This window comes from Siniperca chuatsi, linkage group LG15 (assembly GCF_020085105.1).
Source record: "Siniperca chuatsi isolate FFG_IHB_CAS linkage group LG15, ASM2008510v1, whole genome shotgun sequence".
Lineage (NCBI taxonomy): Eukaryota > Metazoa > Chordata > Actinopteri > Centrarchiformes > Sinipercidae > Siniperca > Siniperca chuatsi.
The window spans coordinates 319,038-340,472 of record NC_058056.1 but is presented as its reverse complement, the minus strand read 5'-3'; the positions used below and the strand labels follow the sequence as shown (position 1 = coordinate 340,472).

General features: G+C 40.9%; 2 protein-coding genes across 7 annotated transcripts in view; one reads left to right on the top strand and one right to left on the bottom strand.

Moving 5' to 3' along the window:
• setd3 (SET domain containing 3, actin histidine methyltransferase) overlaps window positions 1–3,141 on the bottom strand; it is a 38,190-nt gene extending 35,049 nt beyond the window's left edge. For 2 of the 3 annotated variants that reach the window (XM_044165858.1, XM_044165860.1), the window contains exons 1-2: window positions 2,983–3,141; window positions 431–554 (exon numbers count right to left, since the gene is read on the bottom strand). In XM_044165858.1, the coding sequence (XP_044021793.1) occupies window positions 431–554; window positions 2,983–3,141 (283 nt within the window). Of the gene's footprint in view, window positions 1–430; window positions 557–2,982 lie in introns of all 3 variants that reach the window. The other variant, XM_044165859.1, reaches the window with a different exon arrangement.
• A 72-nt stretch (window positions 3,142–3,213) lies between these two features.
• On the top strand, window positions 3,214–21,231 carry LOC122861447 (cyclin-K-like). Of its 4 annotated transcripts, XM_044165861.1 has the most exons (11): window positions 3,214–3,903; window positions 5,139–5,220; window positions 5,685–5,816; window positions 6,411–6,509; window positions 7,188–7,293; window positions 7,513–7,570; window positions 9,370–9,539; window positions 9,662–9,834; window positions 9,968–9,998; window positions 10,122–10,193; window positions 20,273–21,231. In XM_044165861.1, the coding sequence occupies exons 2-11, from the start codon at window positions 5,188–5,190 to the stop codon at window positions 20,716–20,718; spliced, it is 1,320 nt and encodes a 439-aa protein (XP_044021796.1). In that variant the 5' UTR covers window positions 3,214–3,903; window positions 5,139–5,187; the 3' UTR covers window positions 20,719–21,231. The 4 variants fall into 4 exon arrangements, with proteins under 4 accessions (XP_044021796.1, XP_044021798.1, XP_044021797.1 ...); XM_044165862.1 differs by lacking the exon at window positions 6,411–6,509 and having other exon boundaries at window positions 3,219–3,903; XM_044165863.1 differs by lacking the exons at window positions 5,685–5,816; window positions 6,411–6,509 and having other exon boundaries at window positions 3,217–3,903.
• Window positions 21,232–21,435: the final 204 nt, after the last annotated feature.

Sequence of the window (21,435 nt, the reverse complement as noted above, 5' to 3'; positions counted from 1 at the left end):
GGTTGTTCATACAGTGTTATGGTGCTATTAAAAGTGTATTTTACTGTAAGTGGATTTGCCCAGAACTCCTTCACTGCAGCACATAAACCACATGTACCACTGAAGACAGACAGACAACCTTATTAATGTGTGCAGTAAAAATAAATCTCATATAGAAAACATACTGTTATTCAGTTAGCTTTGTAAAACAAATAAGTTCTCCCAGAAGAAATGAGGAACTGGACTTTACTCAACATTCCATACCTGCTCCAAATCTCCTAGGTCCCAACAAGCCTTTAAAACAAATACTGCATATGCCTCCTTCATTCATGTGAGTTAGACTACTCTGTTACCACGGGAAGGTGGAATGAGTGAGTAAAAAAAGATGTCTCCCCAGGTAAGGGAGGCCTGTGAAGGTGGACTGGGTGTATAAGTTGAAAGGTAAACATACTCTGCAGCAGTTCAGAGATGAGGTTCATCATCTCCTTGGGGGAAACCACAGCGCAGGCTCCTGAGCCCGACTTCTGAGTCTTCACTCGACTCTTCTTTCCCATGGTGCTGGATGGACAACTGGGCTGAGAAGACACACCATTATTACTGTTAGCATTCCACATTAGGACTTACTGTCACCAATCCATCATGTGTACTGTGAAAGGTAGACATGATATCTGTTTCATTAATGTCACAACATGTTTAAAACAGACACATTGATTTAATAAGTCATAGATCCATCTGTCATTTAAAAATCATACGACCCTAAATTTAAACTGAACTACTGAATCAACAGTCCAAACATTCCCACAGCTACGTATAGGCTGCACACGGGGAGGGAAAGCAACAATTATGACTACAAGACATAAGTTTCCTTCAGTGATGAACATAATTAGACTCAGTTCCAAACAGTTGTGTTGTTCTTTTAAGATGTTTTCTGTCGCTTCACAATAGTTATAACCTGGAATTCTTGGATTAAACATATTCCATTTCTCTGGCTGACAAACGTTGTCATCAAGTTGTAATTAGGCTTTCTTATAATCTTTATTTATTGATTTATTTATATTTGTGTGTAATTATATATTTGTGGAAATGTGTGTATTCTATCCTCAAAGTGTTCTCGGGCCAAAGAACCATCAGTATAACAATAAAAAAAGTCGTATTTATTATAACACACATCTGTACAAAAACTTAGGAAGTGCCAGCCTGATATTTCATTATGAAGAGTAAGTTGCAGTGTTAGGCCTGTGACTGTCACACCAGCAAAATGACCCCTTTAAATAGACCAAGTGTCAATGTCCAGTTTACATGGACAAATGCAATGTCCCACAGGCCTTAGCACAACTAATAGGAATTCCTCCTCCTTGTGCAGCTGCTCACCCCACTTGCTCTCATTCACTCATACAAACATCCTTGTGTTACTATATTCGTGGGGACCTGTCATTATATTAATGCATTCCCTAGCACCTTACCCCTAACCCTAAAACAGCCCTTTAAAACTTGTGGGGTCCCGCATTTTGGTCCTCACAAAGCTGTCGGACTCCAAAAGTATAGCGGGCTCCAAGTTTTTGGACCCCACGAATATAGTAAAACAAGCTCTCTCTCACACACACACACACACACACAAAAATATTTCACAATCCAGTTTACCAGTTAGTGGCTGAGGCCATTTTTGGCAGTTGGGGTCTTTTTCTGTCTAACAGAAAGGCCCATCCACCTCACCCTACCGCCACACATCCCCGATGTGTCTGTGTGTCAGAACAACATTAGCATTCATTTAGAGTCATGTTTCTGGCCACCTGATGAAACTAAGTCCAATATTCACTCTCCTCCACCAACTCCTGAAAACAGCTGCCTGCTGTTGCTGGCAATGACATGGATGAGAGCAGGGCGGAAAACCAAATCAATGAGCTAAAAGACACTAAAAAGCTCCACAAAGCTAACGGAAATTGCAGATTTGGGTAATAAATCTCTATGGTTCATTATCACGAGGGACCCCTTTAAGATTCCACATAGTCATTTGATCCATTATTAATATGAAAAGACTGTTTAGTGTGCGCTTTATTCTCTTATTATGCTCTGGTAACTCTGGTAGTAACTCTGGTAGTAAGGTTTAGTTTCACTTTAGAAGGTTTGTATTTTGGCTCAATTATCAGTGATGGAAATAACATGATTCCGAGTTAGAACTGACTCTACTTTTATGTGTGATATGTACAAAGTACACACAGTATTTCTTACAACTACATCTCTGACTTACGTCAAGCAGACAAAACTTTGTGTTCCTGTCCAAACCTAACGGAACACAATTCGCTTAAACGGAGATAGCTAAACTTGCAGGAAAGAACAGTACACTAGAATAGAGCTTTTTGACTTCAGCTACCCCTAGGCTCATGACACAGCTAGCAGCGTGGCTTGTCACGAACAAGTCTTTCACGTAGCTACATGTCAGCAAACTGAACACTGCAATGAATCCGTCTGAACAGTGAACACTTTCTATATCTTTACTATAGAAAAGGTAGTGTCGGGGCCTAATTTTAAACATAGCACAAGCGAGGTATTAGCAAGGTATAATTCTCCAACCAAGTGACGTTGCAAGCTGACACCCCACTAACTTACTAACGTTAGTTACCGTTAGCCCCTCGGGTTATTTGTAGCCTTTCCCACTAGGCCAGCAGCTAACTTTAGCTTACTAGCATAGAGGAATCACGCCCATGCGTACAGAGGCGGAATTGAAGCCGGGCTGGTTAACGCACAGAGCTCATTCATCTAATTCACATTGGCTGCACTGAGTAAACGTTACCAGGCTAGCTGTTAGCTGCTAAACTGTCAAGTGATAAAGGATCAGAGTTTTAGAAGGGGCTAATCTGCTGGATTGGCTGGCTAGCTAGCAATGCCTGCTAAAATAGAACTGCCTCTACACCACATGCACGCATTCATACAGAATAACACTCAACACCAAGTCAGAACTTGACTAAACAAAACCATAAGCATTTTTCTCCGATTCAGTCATACCTTTTTTTTAAGTGACAGCAGCAGTTCCTGTGTTCCTGCACTGACACCAACCTTGACTGAGTGGCGCGTGTGATTGGGGTAGTCCTGAAATACGCCCACGAAAACGACCCTGGATTCTGGCACTCTAATTGGTTGTTGGGCAGCAAGCTCGCGGAGCATGACAGCGACTGGTTGAAACTGCTTATTTATGTATCTTTGACAATTCCCCTTCCACCGCGCCTTGCAATTGGACGCATACTTTTAGAAAGATTAAAACGACCGTAAATGGTAACATATGAGCTTCAATGATTGGTTGAAAGACATGTCAATCATGATTGTGGCCCCCGTGTTGTTCGGTGGTCTTTGTTTGGATGGAGTGGCTCGCTTGCAATTAGAGTGTAACGTAACGGGTGCTACTACAGAAGATTCAGGATATTTAACTGTTTATATATCAATGGGAATTCCCTCGTAGATATTTCCCATGTTTAATCACTGTCATTACTGTGTAAAAGCAACAGTACTTAGGTTGAACAAATTGTGTCGCTGTTTTGAGTAATTGTTTTTGTCACTTCCATTGCTGTACAGGTGTAATAGTAACTTAGCTAGTAGCATCTCTCGTTCGCCGCCTGACTGGAACAGTTGCTAGCTGGTTAAATGCAGTTTTCTTCAACACAGTACAACAAGAAAATTCAACTCTAGCCTCTAGTCCTGCTGCTAGCGGAACAAAAGGGACCTGTCCACCCTGGACCTCATCAAACCCCTCTTATTCTGGGACAGGAAGGACCCGGCCACCCTGGACCACATCAAACCATGCTGGTACTGGGACAAAAAGGACCTGGCCCACACTCCATCAAAGTCAGAGGGACTGGACCCTGCCACCGAGGCCCGGTACCGCAGAGAGGGGGCTCGGTTCATCTTTGATGTGGGCACACGGCTTGGGCTGTATCTTTTTGTGGCAAACATAATGGCTAACCTACAGGGAACCTACTAGCTATCAGTGGTGGAATGTAACCAAGTACCTTTACTCAAGTGCTGTACTGAAGTACACAGTTGAGGTACTCGTACTTGTACTTTACTCAGAGGGAAACATTGTACTTTTTACTTCACTACATTTATTCGACAGATTTAGTTACTAGTTACTTTACAAATTAAGATTTTTGCACAAAGCATACAAAGAGCTTATAAAATATGATGTTTTGTTAAATTAAATATTAATTAAATAGTATAAATTAAACTACCCAACAGTTTATGCAAGTACAGACGATTAGTTGATTAATCACGTAGTTGACTGACAGAAAATAAATTGCCAACTATTTTGATCGTTTAAAAACATTTCATTGTTTCAGCTTCACAGATGTGACGATTTTCTGATAAAAAAGTTTTTTTTAACATTTGTAATTTATTTTTAATAATTTTGAGGTTTGGACAAAACAGTCACAGGGGCCATTTTTCTGCTTTGAGTACTTTTTAAAAAACTTTTTTTTAAAACTTGAAATACATGTTCCTGTTTATACTTAGGCCTACATACTTTTACTTAAGTAACATTTTCAATGCAGGACTTTTACTTGTAACAGAGTATTTTTACAGTGGTATTAGTACTTTTACTTAAGTAAAGGATCTGGATACTTCCTCCACCGCTGCTAGCTATGCCACCTATATGACAGATACCGGTTGGTTACTTAAAGCCATAGCCATCACCTGGTAAACAAAGCTTACGCTGCTACACTGTGTAACAGAAAACCTGGTATGTGAAACATACATTTCCTGAGATGGTTCATGTGACTGGCTTGTGTTATGCTGCAGGCTACATGCTACATTGTGCATATGTAGCCTTCAATACATACAGAAGAAAAAATAAACTAATGTATAAGCTGGCAAAATGTGACCAGTCGCATGTATTTAAGTTATACCGCAGCTACCGATTATCAGTAGTAATAATCAGCGTAGACAAAGAAAGACTAATATAATGTAAAATCTAGCAAGAGCTTTGAAGAGTTGTGGTGCTTGCAGGCTGTAATGATAAGGCATTTATTGCTCACACTGTAGCTGACTAGTGTGGTGTAGGGGAGTTTTAGGATCTGTCAAGCAAGTGGTCCTTCCTGAGAGAGACTGATAAATAACCACTGTCTACAGTGTTGAAATCCCTCTGTCAGTCTTCTTAACCTCTGTGGCTACAGGCACTATGACACACTGGCTACTGGGATTGTTTACTTCCACCGCTTCTACATGTTCCACTCCTTCAAGCAGTTTCCTAGATATGTAAGTATGGAGTTCTTTATCCATGCCAGGCTTGGAGATCTGTGTACTACCATTTGGTGGGTGCATGATGAAACCTAATATATCCACTGTGATGTATAGCAACACTAAGGTGTTTCACAAAGCCATCGGTGCACTATCCAGAGCACTTTTGCACCGTTAAACATACATTTAGACTTGAGCTTTTTTTTTTTTTTTTGAGAATTATTGGAAGAGGAAATACAGAACTGCAATAATTAACTGCTGTACTGTGTTTTGGTAGTACTGGACATAGCCCTGGTTAGGGTCACTAGACAAGTAACCAGGGGTAGGCAAGACTACCTCAGCTGACTCTGCTTATCTATTTCATATTATTAACTCTTCCTTAGCAGCATCTATACATTTCTCGAACAGTGCAGTGAAAACAGAATTTACTGTACAAATTGAGGGAATAGATTTTGCTCCTAACCTGGTGCATGTACCTGTAGGTGACAGGAGGATGCTGCCTTTTCCTAGCAGGCAAAGTGGAGGAAACTCCAAAGAAGTGCAAAGACATCATCAAGACAGCTCGCAGCCTGCTCAACGACATCCAGTTTTCTCAGTTTGGAGATGATCCCAAGGTCTGTAGCAAGAAATCCTTTCTCCAGGACATGACTGCTACTCACTTGTCAGACGTGTTGGAATGATGGCAAATTGAGACAGACTCAAAAGAGTCAGATAGTAATGCAGAAATGATTATAATCACCAGCCTTTAGTTTTGTCCTTTCCGTAACTGTAACCTTAGAGGTACACCATATTTTGTGAGTGTAATTCGACATACCTCACATTTTTACGTGCATGCATCTTCCAAAACAGCACATGTACAGCGGTCAAGAGTGTCTTAATGTCACTGTCCATGGTGCTGGAAAAACTCATGTTGGAGCAATTTGGTAATTTAACTGTCTGCAAGCCACGTTATATGTAAAAAAAAATTACCAAACAAAACAACTCGAGTAATGTATTTGCTTGAATGATAAGAAATCAAACTACCAAGGCTTTCCTCAAATGTAGCAGTGATGGGTCTTTGCTGCTGGTGTTGTCACTTTTCATGAAGCAAACAATCCTGCTGACTTCTGTCAAGCACAGGACATTCTCTCACAGAGAAGATAAAGAAACATACATACACACAGAGGAACATAAAAGGTTAAAAAATAATCTTGTTCTCAACATTCCAGGGCGCACCGACAAATAAGGAAAATATGAGGAAGAGGAGGGGGCTGGTAACAGACTGGCAACAGATGCCCAAAACAAACCTGTTTGGAGCACAACACAAGTTATTTAAAACGTCCTTTATTTCCTTTTCTCTCCTGTGGTTTCCTTCCTCTTGGTCTTGTTTGATTAGCGTGGGCAGGAACATTTATTTGTTTACAGTTTGTGATCATGTATTTTATAATTTAAGGATAACTCATGGGCAGTACTGCTGAGCCAAAGGCCCAGGATGTTCAATTCCGGTACGCGTTGATGCATATCATTCCCCTCTCTCTCTTCCAGTGTTTCCGATGTTTGAAAAAAATGGAAAGTGCAAGGGATAAAACATTTTTTCTTAATTCGTGCTGCATCATTATTAACCACAAATTATTTACAACAAGCATTAGTAATCATAATGAAATCAACAAATACATGTGGTTGGCATTTACCCCTTAAGCTGATGATAGACTTCTTAAGACACTCTTAGCCTTATAGGAAGTGCTCATCAACACAAACACAAAACATCCCTCAAATGGAAGAAGATCTGTAAGATGACTATCTTAACTTTGCAGTGCTTTGGGAAAATGGGGCCCTCTGTCTGCATTTAGTGAAAATGTGCATTTCATGCTGTCACACTATAGAGAGCCTCTTCTTCAAGCTTCTTCAACCAGCAGACTGTAACTTTATCTATCTATGGAATGCTGGCTGGTTTTTCTTATACAGTCTGTCACCATTTGCTTGAGGTAGAATCCTTTTCCTAACAGGAGGAGGTGATGGTGTTGGAGCGCATCCTGCTGCAGACCATCAAGTTTGACCTGCAGGTGGAGCATCCCTACCAGTTCCTGCTGCGCTATGCCAAGCAACTCAAAGGTACCTCTGTTTCTCTGTCCATTTCTGGGGAATTTGGCAAGAGTTCAGTATTGACAAATATATTAAAAAATAAACAGTGAGTAAATAAATATACATGAGACCTTGACTGTGGTTTTATCTGTGAAAAATCTGTGAAACAATATAGTCCCCTCAATGACATTTACAAAAACAAAGAATAAAGAATGCAGAGCTGATAGAGAAACTACTACTGTTTTTCAGGTGACAAGAACAAGGTGCAGAAGCTGGTTCAGATGGCCTGGACCTTTGTGAATGACAGGTAAGCTCAGAAACCAGCATTTTTGACTGGAAGGAATTTTGAGTTTGACCACAGTAACAACATTTTGTGCCAATATTCAGTGTATTTACTGTTCACATGTTCATGTTCAGGTGATCATTTTTGTTTCCCACAGAATTTAATTCTTGTCACAGTGAAAAAGCCTGAGCCTATTTAGACCATATTTGAACAAGATTTAGTTCATTATAGGACAGTAAACTCTTTAGTCAAACTAGAGTGTTGCATTTACAGTTAAATGATCTGTATGGCAGAGTAATCTTACCTAAAGTGAATAATTTGAACTCTGTTTGACTTCTACTACAACTCTGTGGAATTTATTATACAGTTGTGGTCGAAAGTTTACAGACACTTGTAAAGAACATGTATGTCATGGCAGTTTGAGTTTCCAATACTACTACAACTCTTAATTTTCTGTGATGGAATCATTGGAGCACATACTTCTTTGTCACAAAAAACAGTCATGACATTTGCTTCATTTATGACTTTATTTTAGGTCTTCTTCTACTGGGTCAAAAATATACCTACAGCAATGTTAATATTTGGTTAAATGTCCCTTGGCCATTTTCACCTCAATTATGCGCTTTTGGTAGCCATTCACAAGCTTCTGACAAGCTTCTGGTTGAATCTTTGACCATTCCTCTTGACAGATTTGGTGCAGTTCAGCTAAATTTGTTTGCGCTCTGAAACGGACTTGTTTCTTCAGCAATGTCCACATGTTCTGTAAAGCAGCAGTTCCACTGGCAGCAAAACAGCCCCAGAGCATAATACTACCACCACCATGCTTGACGGTAGGTATGGTGTTTTGGGGGTTAAAGGCCTCACCTTTTCTCCTCCAAACATATGTCTGGTCATTGTGGCCAAATAACTCGTTTTTTTTTCATCTGACCGCAGAACCGTCCACCAGAAGGCCTTTTCTTTGTCCATGTGATCAGCAGCAAACTTCAGTCGAGCCTTAAGGTGCCGCTTCTGGAGCAAGGGCTTCCTTCTTGCACGGCAGCCTCTCAGCCCATGGCGATGTAAAACACGCTTAACTGTGGACACTGACACCTGTGTTCCAGCAGCTTCTAATTCATCGCAGACCTGCTTTTTGGTGGTTCTTGGTCAACTCCTGACCATCCTGACCAATTTTCTCTCAGCAGCAGTTGATCGCTTGCGTGGTCTTTCTGATTGTAGCAGTGACACAACTGTGCCATGCACTATATACTTACAATTGTTTGCACAGTGGATCTTGGGACCTGTAGCTGCTTTGAAATGGCTCCAAGTGACTTTCCTGACTTGTTCAAGTCAATGATCCGCTTCTTCAGATCCATGCTGAGCTCCTTAGACTTGCCCATCATAGCGTTTATGGTTGAGTCTAATGAGTGTATCAAACAAGCCCTATTTAAATGGACTCAGACAAGCCACCAGCTGTAGACAATCAGAAGCACTCATAAGAAGTTAACGAGGTCATGTCACAAAGCAAATTTGATTGATACAACTTTCTACATCACCACAATCGATTGTTGAAGTTGCTGTATGTATATTTTTGACCCAGTAGTTTTGGTCACATTTTCAGAAGACCTAAAATAAAGTCATAAATGACTAATATGCTCCAATGATTCCATCACAGAAAATTAAGAGTTGTAGTAATTATTGGAAACTCAAACTGCCATGACATACATGTTCTTTACAAGTGTATGTAAACTTTTGACTACAACTGTATGCCAGATGTTAGCAGAGTGACATATGTGTACTAGGGACATTTTAATAATAATAATACTATCCATTGTGGTCCTCCCAAGCCTTTGCACCATGGTGGCCCTGCAGTGGGAGCCGCAGATTATAGCAGTGGCTGTCATGTATCTGGCCGGACGTCTCTGTAAGTTCGACATCCAGGACTGGACCTCCAAGCAGTCATCCCGGCGCTGGTGGGAGCAGTTTGTCCATGATGTGCCTGTGGAAGTGTTGGAAGGTAATGGGATTACTGCCACACTATTCATAGTATATTTAGTTTATAAGCTTTTCTAATCTTTCTACCTTTTCTCCTGTTGCCTTTGCTCCTCCTCTTCTCTCCTGCTGTCCTCTGTCACACAGATATCTGCCATCAGATCCTGGACTTGTATTCTCAGGCTAAGCAGCAGATGCCTGATGGAGGAATAGGGACTGGAGAAAACCCCCCACCACCTTCCATCCTGTCCCCGTCAGCCACACCGCCGGCAAAGAAGGCCTCCCCTCAGACCAGCCCCAGACCACCCAGACCAGCCCAGGTGAGTGGACTTCTGGTGCATGTATCTCAAACTGTATTAGCATGTGTTTGATCTCATTTTATGACTTAAATTGTGTTAAATTTTTTTCTGATTCTGGCTGATAGTAGTTGTCTTTTTTTTTTTTTTTTTTTAGCCCTCTCCCAAAGATGACAGCAAGGTAGCTAGTAAGTAAAAATCCTGCCTAGCTAGCAGATTGCAAACACACTGAGTTGAGTTTCAGCTCATTCATCATTTTTACATTGTTTTTCTTTATCAAGCCTTCTTTGTCTTGTGTTTCTCTTTTCCAGAGCTCACAAATCTAGAACCTCCTCCGCCTCCTCCTCCACCCCCCCCTCCTCCTCCAGTCTCCATAAACCCAGGTCTGTGTCTTAACTCCATTTGAAATTTCCATCAGTTGTCCTGGCACTGTTAAAAAATTGCCTTAAAACTGAAATCAAATGAATAAAAAGAAGATCGCTTAATGTATCAAATGATATTATCTAAATTCAAGGCCTTATATGGTCTTGAATAAATGCAGCGGGTATAATCAATATTTTTATATTAACAGTGTCTGAAGTAACAGTGTGCCAGTGTGTTGGTGTCTCTGGTAGTGATGAAGCTACAGAGGATTATGAGCTGAATCTGCAGCTCCCCTCGGCTTTATGGAGCTTTATAGTGACTTTGAGCTCGTTGTTTATCTGTCCGGCTGCAGTTTACTGTGCTGGTTCACTCTCAGCGCTCTCAGAGTGTCGTTTCCAGAGAAAAAGCTGTAAAAAGCCGCTGTGCGCGAGCTGCTCAGCAGCAGACAGCAGACAGAGTCAGTCAGAAGAGCAGCTGCTGAACATAGTGGAGCATCTAGCAGCTAAAGAGCCAGATATTTCCCTCAGGAGCTGCTGGAGACCAAACACAGAGCTGACAGAGAGAAGACTGGACTAACGTTCATCAGGCGACACAAACACGCCTCCTGATGATCATGTTGCTCTGTAGCTGCTGGAGGTGGAAATAAGCAGCTGCTCATCATATTGACTTAAAAGGTGATGCTGTGTTAATGTTGCATTCACTACTTGTTTCTGCTGAAAACAAGTGGACAAAACATCAGTTAGTGCAGGTTTAAAGTCAGGCAGGTTTTTTTAAATGTACTGAAATGTATTTTTATAGTTTAATAAATTAACCATGTCATGTCCAGCTGATACTAAACTGATAATAGGGGTGGGCGATATGGCCCTAAAATATCACTATATTTCAGGGTATTTCTGCGATAACGATATTCTTGACGATATGACAAAAATCCTGAATGAAAATATATATATAAATTTGAAAGAATACATTACCGTATTTCTGGTCAATTATTTCTTATTTAATTCAATTATTTCCATTTTAATTCTACTTAATTTTCCACCTTATTGTAGTGTTTAATCACAAATTACTTTAACCTTGCTTTTCCCTTTAGTTCTCTTTTCCCCACACACACCGGCTTGCCCGCCTCTGTTTCTCTCTCCCTGTGTCTGCTCTGTTGACTTTCTTCGTCAGCACTATGTTTTATAAAGTCGCCCAAAAAACACAACTTTTGGACTTTTACACCCGCGAGTCTGTTTTCACAACAGCAGCTGAGCCGCGTGTGGAGGAGGCTTGTTGTTTATGATGTTGCCTATCGAAATGATGGAAACCAACGTGGTACTGAATGACACCAGCACCAACAGTTGCACTTACAAGCTTATACTAAACACTTAGCGGCTGACGTGCTGCAGTAAGCGTATTGCCTGATTTCCGGTCACCGGTGTTGTGTGTTTTACTAGTAGCGTGTTTTTGCTGCTCTAGCTCATCAAAGTTAATTTTGTTCGATTCTTCATTATAGTGACAAACTATCTGCTATACATTTAAATGTACACTAGTTCTATTCAAGCACTCATAGCTCTCATTCTTTTAGCGACTTTCTCGCTAATCTCACAGTTTACACATTTTTGCTAGCTACCGTTCTTTAGCTTAGCAGCTAGCAATGGCTTCTCTCTCTCCCTCTCACTCTCCTGCTCTCTCCTGCTTGGTGTGTCAAATGTTTAGCTATTCCTCTGCCTCCTTTTGTGATAATGGTACATGTAATAAATGTAGTTTATTTGTAGCATTAGAGGAATTGGAAACGCGGTTCTGCACCATGGGAACTCAATCATTAGCTGCTGTAGTTAGCCAGCCCCCAGTAGATGCGGACCGACCAGAGGTAGCTCTTGTTAGCTGTCTCCTGGCAGCTCCCGAGCAGCCAGGAAACCAGGGACGCTGGGTGACTGTCCGAAGGAAGCATAGCCCTAAGCAGAAGCCCACGGTTCACCACCAACCTGTTCACATTTCCAACAAGTTCTCCCCACTCAGCGACACACCCGCTGAGAAACCAACTCTGATTATTGGCAGCTCTATTTTGAGAAATGTGAAGTTAGCGACACCGGCGACCATAGTCAAATGTATTCCTGGGGCCAGAGCGGGCGACATTGAATCCTATTTAAAACTGCTGGCTAGGGATAAACGTAAATACAGTAAGATTGTTATTCACGTCGGTGGTAACGACTCCTGATTACGCCAGTCGGAGGTCACTAAAGTTAATGTTGAGTCGGTGTGTACATATGCAAAGACAATGTTGGACTCCGTAGTTTTCTCTGGGCCCCTGCCAAACCTTACCAGTGATGACGTGTTTAGCTGCATGTCTTCATTCCACACTGGCTGTCCAGGTGGTGTCCATTAATTAACAATGTGGGCTTTGTAGATAATTGGCTGACTTTTTGGGGAAGACCTGGTCTGATTAGGAGAGACTGCATTCATCCCACTTTGGATGGAGCAGCTCTCGTATCCAGAAATCTGACTGATTTTTATTAGTGGACCTAAACCATGACAACTCAGAGTTGAGACCAGGAGGCAGAGTTGCAGTCCTACATGCTTCTCTGCGCTTCCAGAGCAGTTACCCACCCAAAACTCCTTACTGACGGTGTCTGCCCCCCCACCACTTAAATTAATAAAAAAAAGTTAACAGAAGAGGAGTTATACATAAAAACCTTAACAAAAACAATGAAATAGCACAAATAGAACAAAATAGGAGAATTAAATGTGGACTCTTAAAAATCAGATCTCTGTCATCTAAAGTTGTACTAGTGAACGATTTAATATCAGAGTATCATATTGACTTATTTTGTCTTACTGAAACCTGGCTGGGTCATGAAGATTATGTTAGCCTAAATAAATCCACTCTGCTCAGTCATATTAATACTCACGTTCCTCGAGGCACCGGCCGAGGAGGTGGAGTTGCAGCCATCTTCGACTCAAGCCTATTAATCAACCCTAAACTCAAACTAAATTATAACTCATTCAAAAGCCTTGTTCTTAGTCTTTCACACCCGACCTGGAAAACACGATTCTATAGTGGAGAATCATGTTCTCCTTGTTATATTTGTTATAGTGTCATTATTCTGAATTTTTATCTGAATTCTTAGTTTTTATCAAGTTTAGTCCTTAAAACAGATAAAGTAATTATTGTAGGTGATTGCAATATTCATGTGGACGTTGAAAATCATAGCCTTAGTACTGCGTTTATTTCATTTTTAGATTCGATTGGCATCTGTCAGAGTGTACATAAAGCCCCTCACTGTTTTAACCACACCCTCAACCTTGTTCTGGTATACGACATTGAAACTGAACATTTAATAGTCTTTCCACAGAATCCTTCATTATCGGACCATTATTTGAAAACTTTTGAACTGCTGTTACTGAACTACACGCCATTAGGTAAAAACTCCTACTCTAGATGTCTATCTGATATTGCTGTGGCTAAATTCAAGGAAGCGATCCCATCTGCATTTAAATCAATGTTATGTCTCAATATAACAGAAGGCTCCTATGCAAATCGCAGCCCCTCCCAAATTGACCATCTTGTTGGTAGTGCTGCAGGCTCACTGCGAATGACACTCAATTCTATCGCCCTTCTAAAAAAGAAGATAATAAAACAAAGAAGGTTAGCTCCATGGTATAATCCCCAAATCCGCAAATTATCAGCAAACATCACGAAAACTTGAAAGGAAATGGTGTTCCAACAACCTGGAAGAATCATGTTTAGTCTGGCAAGACAGTCTTAAAACATACAGGAAGGCCCTCTGTAATGCCAGAGCAGCTTACTACTCATCATTAATAGAGGAAAATAAAAACAACCCAGTATTGTAGCCAGGCTGACAGAGAGTCATAGCTCTATTGAACCATGTATTCCTATAGCCCTCAGTAGTAACGACTTCATGAGTTTCTTTAATAATACAATTTTAACTATTAGAGAAAAAATTCATCACGTCCTGGAATGTTAGAAACAACTGTAAAACCTGATATATATTTTGACTGCTTTGCTCCTATCGACCTTCTTCAACTAACTTTGACGATTAATTCATCTAAGCCATCAACCTGTCTCTTAGACCCCATTCCAACTAGGCTGCTTAAAGACGTTTTACCCTTAGTTAGCACTTCTTTACTGGATATGATCAATTTGTCTTTATTAACAGGCTATGTACCACAATCTTTTAAAGTAGCTGTAATTAAACCGCTTCTTAAAAAGCCCATTCTTGATCCAGGGGTTTCAGCCAACTATAGACCTACAGTGGTGTGAAAAAGTATTTGCCCCCCTCCTGATTTCTTATTTTTTTGCATGTTTGTCACACTTAAATGTTTCAGATCATCAAACAAATATTAGTCAAAGATAACACAAGTAAACACACAATGCAGTTTTTAAATGACGGTTGTTATTATTAAGGGAAAACAAAATCCAAATCTACATGGCCCTGTGTGAAATAGTGATTGCCCCACCTGTTAAAACATAACTGCGGTTTATCACACCTGAGTTCAATTTCTCTAGCCACACCCAGACCTGAGTACTGCCACACCTGTTCTCAATCAAGAAATCACTTAAATAGGACCTGCCTGACAAAGTGAAGTAGACCAAAAGATCTTCAAAAGCTAGACATCATGCCAAGATCCAAAGAAATTCAGGAACAAATGAGAAAGAAAGCAATTGAGATTTATCAGTCTGGAAAAGCCATTTCTAAAGCTTTGGGACTCCAGCGAACCACAGTGAGAGCCATTATCCACAAATGGCAAAAACATGGAACAGTGGTGAACCTTCCCAGGAGTGGCCGGCCGACCAAAATTACCCCAAGAGCGCAGCGACGACTCATCCAAGAGGTCACAAAATACCCCACAACAACATCCAAAGAACTGCAGGCCTCACTTGCCTCAGTTAAGGTCAGTGTTCATGACTCCACCATAAGAAAGAGACTGGGCAAAAATGGCCTGCATGGCAGAGTTCCAAGACGAAAACCACTGCTGAGCAAAAAGAACATTAAGGCTCATCTCATTTTTGCCAGAAAACATCTTGATGATCCCCAAGACTTTTGGGAAAATACTCTGTGGAGTGACGAGACAAAAGTTGAACTTTTTAGAAGGTGTGTGTCCCATTGCATCTGGTGTAAAAGTAACACCACATTTCAGAAAAAGAACATCATACCAACAGTAAAATATGGTGGTGGTGGTGTGATGGTCTGGGGCTGTTTTGCTGCTTCAGGACCTGGAAGACTTGCTGTGATAAATGGAACCATGAATTCTGCTGTCTACCAAAAACTCCTGAAGGAGAATGTCCGGCCATCTGTTTGTGACCTCAAGCTGAAGCTAACTTGGGTTCTGCAGCAGGACAATGATCCAAAACACACCAGCAAGTCCACCTCTGAATGGCTGAAGAAGAACAAAATGAAGACTTTGGAGTGGCCTAGTCAAAGTCCTGACCTGAATCCTATTGAGATGATGTGGCATGATCTTAAAAAGGCATGCTTGAAAACCCTCCAGAGTGGTTGAATTAGAACAATTCTGCAAAGATGAGTGGGCCAAAATTCCTGGTCTGTAAAAAACTCATTGCAAGTTATCGCAAACTCTTGATTGCAGTTGTTGCTGCTAAGGGTGGCCCAACCAGTTATTAGGTTTAGGGGGCAATCACTATTTCACACAGGGCCATGTAGGTTTGGATTTTGTTTTCCCTTAATAATAACAACCTTCATTTAAAAACTGCATTTTGTGTTTACTTGTGCTATCTTTGACTAATATTTAAATTTCTTGATCTGACACATTTAAGTATGACAAACATGCAAAAAAATAAGAAATCAGGAACGGGGCAAACACTTTTTCACACCAATGTATATCTAACCTTCCCTTTCTCTCTAAGATCCTTGAGAAAGCAGTTGCCAATCAGATGTGTGACTTTCTAAATAACAGTAGTTTATTTGAGGAATTTCAGTCAGGATTTAGAGTGCATCATGGCACAGAGACAGCACTGGTGAAAATTACAAATGACCTTTTAATTGCATGAGACAATGGACTTGTCTGTGTACTTGTCTTATTAGATCCTATTACAGAGACTGGAACATTCAATTAGCATTAAAGGAACCACACTAAGCTGGTTTAAATCCTATCTATCAGATTGATCTCAGTTTGTACATATTAACGGTTAGTCCTCCGTGCACGCCAAAGTTAGTCACGGAGTTCCACAAGGTTCTGTGCTTGGACCGATTCTATTCACCCTATATATACTTCCTTTAGGCAATATTATTAGGAAACACTCCATAAACTTTCATTGTTATGCAGATGATACCCAGTTATATCTATCTTATATCTATCGATCAAGCCAGATGAAACTAACCAGTTAGCTAAACTTCAAGCATGCCTTAAGAACATAAAGACCTGGATGACCTGCAATTTTCTGATGTTAAACTCAAACAAAACTGAAGTTATTGTACTTGGCCCCAAACACCTTCGAGACACATTATCTAAAGATATAGTTACTCTAGATGACATTGCCCTGGCCTCCAGCACCACCGGAATCTCAGAGTTATCTTTGATCAGGATTTATCCTTTAACTCCCACATAAAACAAACTTCAAGGACTTCCTTTTTTCACCTACGTAATATTGCAAAAATCAGACACATCCTGTCTCAAAACGATGCAGAAAAACTAGTGCATGCATTTTTTACTTCTAGGTTGCACTATTGCAATTCCTTATTATCAGGCTGCCCCAATAAGTCCTTTAAGACTCTCCAGTTGATCCAGAATGCTGCGGCACATGCACTGACAAGAACTAGGAAAAGAGATCATATTTCTCCCATATTAGCTTCTCTGCACTGGCTCCCTGTAAAATCCAGAATAATATTTAAAATCCTTCTCCTCACCTACAAAGCTCTTAATGGTCAGGCACCATCATATCTTAAAGATCTCATAATACTTTATTACCCGACTAGAACACTGCGCTCCCAGGATGCATGGTTACTTGTGGCTCCTAGAGTCTCCAAAAGTAGAATGGGAGCCAGAACCTTCAGTTATCAAGCTCCTCTCCTGTGGAATCAGATCCAATTTGGTTCGGGAGGCAGACTCCATCTCTACATTTAAGAGTGGGCTAAAGACTTTCCTCTTTGATAAAGCTTATAGTTGGGGCTGGCTTGGGTGAGCCCTGAACCATCCCTTAGTTATGCTGCTATAGACCTAGACTGAGACTTCCCATGATACACCTCTTTCCTCCCTCCTTCTCTCCCTCTCCATCTGTATGCATTTTTATCCCATTACTGCATGTTACTAACTCAACATATTCTCTCTTCCATAGTTCTGTGCTTTCTCGTATCTCTCCTCTCTCCTTCTGTCGCTTTCAGCAGGTATTTCTGCCTCCGGAGCTGCAGAGACTGGATCTTGGTTGTGGGCCACTTGTTGCCCCTGTGTTCTTGCTCGACAACTGCTACTACAGTTGTTGTTATTGGCTCTGTTACTAATACTGTCATTATTTTTCCTATAGCTTAGTCATTCTTCTTATTATTAATACTATTAATAATAATAATAATTTATTAATATTACTACTACAATTACATTATTACTATTTTTGCCTCCCCCCCTTCAAAACCTCACCATGCTTGCTCATGGTGGGATCAACTGCTTGAATATTTAGAGGAGAGTACAAAACAACAAGGTGCAAGTTAGAATGTGTAAATAGGTTCACACACAATGTGATTTCAGTAAATGACTGCAGCTGCACCCTAGCGGCTAATATAAGCCGAAGGTTTTACTAGGAAGCTCTTGAATCTAGTTACGTGTATTTATGTGTATTTATGCAGGCCATTTAAATATTGCATTTCTCATATATATATATATATAGGCCATATATATATATATATATATTATATATATATATATATATATATATATATATATATATATATACAGTGCATCTGGAAAGTATTCACAGTGCTTTGCTTTTTCCACATTTTTATGTTACAGCCTTATTCCAAAACTGATTAAATTCATTATTTTCCTCAAAATTCTACAAACAAAATCCCATAATGACAATGCAAAAGAAGTTTGTTTGAAATCTTTGCAAAATAATTAAAAATAAAATAAAAAAATCACATGTACATAAGTATTCACAGCCTTTGCTCAATACTTTGTTGAAGCACCTTTGGCACCAATTACAGCCTCAAATCTTTTTGAGTATGTTGCTACAAGCTTGGCACACCTATTTTTGGGCAGTTTCTCCCATTCTTCTTTGCAGGACCTCTCTAGTTCCATCAGGTTGGATGGGGAGCGTCGGTGCACAGCCATTTTCAGATCTCTCCAGATATGTTCAGTCGGGTTCAAGTCTGGGCTCTGGATGGGTAGCCATTGTCTCATAGCCACTCCTTTGTAATCTTGGCTGTGTGCTTAGGGTCGTTGTCCTGTTGCAAGATGAACCTTCGCCCCAGTCTGAGGTCCAGAGCACTCTGGAGCAGGTTTTCATCAAGGATGTCTCTTTACATTGCCGCATTCATCTTTCCCTCGATCCTGACTTGTCTCCCAGTTCCTGCCGCTGAAAAACATCCCCACAGCATGATGCTGCTACCACCGTGCTTCACTGTAGGGATGGTATTGTCCAGGTGATGAGTGGTGCCTGGTTTCCTCCAGACATGACACTTGTCACTCAGACCAAAGAGTTCAGTCTTTGTTTCATCAGACCAGAGAATTGTGTTTCTCGTGGTCTGAGAGTCCTTCAGGTGCCATTTGGCAAACTCCAGGCAGGCTGTCATGTGCCACTCTACCATATAGGCCTGATTGGTAGAGTGCTGCAGAGATGGTTGTTCTTCTAGAAGGTTCTCCTCTCTCCACAGAGAAACGCTGGAACTCTGTCAGAGTGACCATCGGGTTCTTGGTCACCTCCCTGACTAAGGCCCTTCTCCCCCGATCGCTCTCTTTGGCCAGCCGGCCAGCTCTAGGAAGAGTCCTGGTGGTTCCAAACTTCTTTCATTTACGGATGATGGAGGCCACTGTGCTCATTGGGACCTTCAATGCTGCAGAATTTTTTTCTGTACCCTTCCCCAGATGTGTGCCTCAATGCAATCCTGTTTTGGAGGTCTACAGACAATTCCTTGGACTTGATTGCTTGGTTTGTGCTCTGACATGCACTGTTAACGTATGTAGACAGGTGTGTGGCTTTCCAAATCATGTCCAATCAACTCAATTTACCACAGGTTGACTCCAATCAACTCAGGTAGATTCCTTCCTGAGGGCAGGGCTTATGTAACACAGAGTAGCTTAAATTTCTAGTTCCTGTCCCATTTTTTTCACAATTGAGTATCTGTTAATAGCTAGTTTCACCTGAAACTGACCTAATCAATTAGGTCCCATTTTTTCACAATTGAGAATGACTTCCGGATGGGAGCCGAAACGTCTTGATTCTGAAAACAGTGTCCAGATGACTACGACTGAAACCTTTTCTACGATAGAACACTCCTGGACGAATGAGGGACTACACAGTCATAAATGACCAAAACAGATAAACAGTGTCCAGATGACTACGACTGAAACCTTTTCTACGATAGAACACTCCTGGACGAATGAGGGACTACACCGTCATAAATGACCAAAACAGATAAACAACAATAATGACTCTTACTAGGCTGTTAAAGTGGTTCACATTTAGATAGCATAACAGCTGGCTTTCTCCTGCCTCTGTGATAACAGTGTTTACTTGCTTCTTGCAGCTGAAGCCTGGGTTAAGAGTCACACGTGAGCATGCACATGTGTCTGCATGGCTGAGTTGTACTAATCACACACAGACGCACATTTTACTTTTAGTAAATAATCATACAAGCGTATGTATCTTGTCCTCCGTGACCCTTTATACCCCCCATAGTGTGTGTGTGGTAGTAGACTACTAAGTCATTTCAAATCTTTTAAAATTGTTCTTGTATTTCATAAACTAGCAGCCAAGCCATTTCAGACAGATTGATATCTGATCAACAAGCACTCAGTAGTCTCTCTGAACTGTATCCAGAAACACGTCTTCACCACTTCACTTCCTCCTTCATTGTTTAGCTTTGCTTTGAAAGTTTGTACAAAAGTTTTTTTGGATCAACATTCACTGCATCTTTCTTTTCTCCCACAGAACATAAACCCCCTTCCTCCTACCCACCAGCCCTAGATCTCCCCTCTAAACCCCCTCCCCCACCTTTACCCCACTATCCACCTCCACCTCCTCCTCCGCCCAAGGACCTAGCCACCTCTAGCTCCTTGGTGTCCAGCGAAGGCTACCAGAAGCTCCAGTCCATGATGAAGATAGAGGGCTCCTGTTACACCACTGTACCCCAGGCCTGTGCCCCACAGCTGGGCTACCACCACTACCCCCCAGGCACCACGTCCTACCACACTCCTCCACTCTCAGCCTATAGCTACCTGCTTGCACCTCCACCTCCCTCAGTCATGGGGATGGCGCCTAGTTTGAGTAGTGGGTACCCACCACCATCAACTGCTGGACACAATCAGCTACCCCCTCCGCTCCCACCTGGGATACCCCCAGTCAGCGGGCTAAGTCGGGGTACGTGGATGAGATGAGTACACGAAGACAGCAACAGGTTCAGAAAAGTTCAGATGAAATGTTTTAAAATTGTTGATTGATATGAAATCACCACAGAAGGCAACTTTGATGCTCTGAACATTTTCACCTTTTCAGTGTTCTCAGTTCTTCAAAAAGTCTTTATATTATTATATGGAGCAGATAATGATTTGTGCCAATATTCTGTAAATATGTACTTTCACATAAATCTGAAAAGTTCATCTAGGTTTTACTTAACTTGGCAGTGTTAACAGACACATGGAGGATTGTAAAATGAATGTCTTCCTTTAGCTCTTCTTTTTTGCACAACACATTGTCATATTTTAAAGTAAACAGTATTTACATCTGTTTCATATTCTGCTCGGATAATCTCTGTTATTGCCTCATGTTCTATTTAAATATTGATAGGAACACTATTTTGTTGTTGTATTGCCATGTGGGAGCATCTAACCCTTTTCATACTGTTATCTTTTTATTAGCCTATTAAAGAGAACACAGCACTATAAAAGGCAGATTTCTTTCACCAGTTTTTCGTTGTTCAGCCCATTATGTATTTTTCTCTGGAATGCTCTTTGCATTGAAGAACGATCAACAACTGGTTCAATTCAATTCACAGAGAGATATGTTCCCTTTGTCTGCTCTTATTGAACTGGTTTATAATGGCATTTTTGAATTTCTTTGTTTTTATTTATTTATAAAAAAAAAAACCTTTCAGG

Excerpts from the sequence above, each read along its gene's own strand:
- LOC122861447 (XM_044165861.1), top strand. The coding sequence starts at position 5,188 with ATGTTCCACTCCTTCAAGCAGTTTCCTAGATAT. Across the intron at positions 7,571-9,369 it reads TGGACCTTTGTGAATGACAG|CCTTTGCACCATGGTGGCCC; the intron begins GTAAGCTCAGAA and ends GGTCCTCCCAAG. Across the intron at positions 9,540-9,661 it reads GCCTGTGGAAGTGTTGGAAG|ATATCTGCCATCAGATCCTG; the intron begins GTAATGGGATTA and ends TCTGTCACACAG.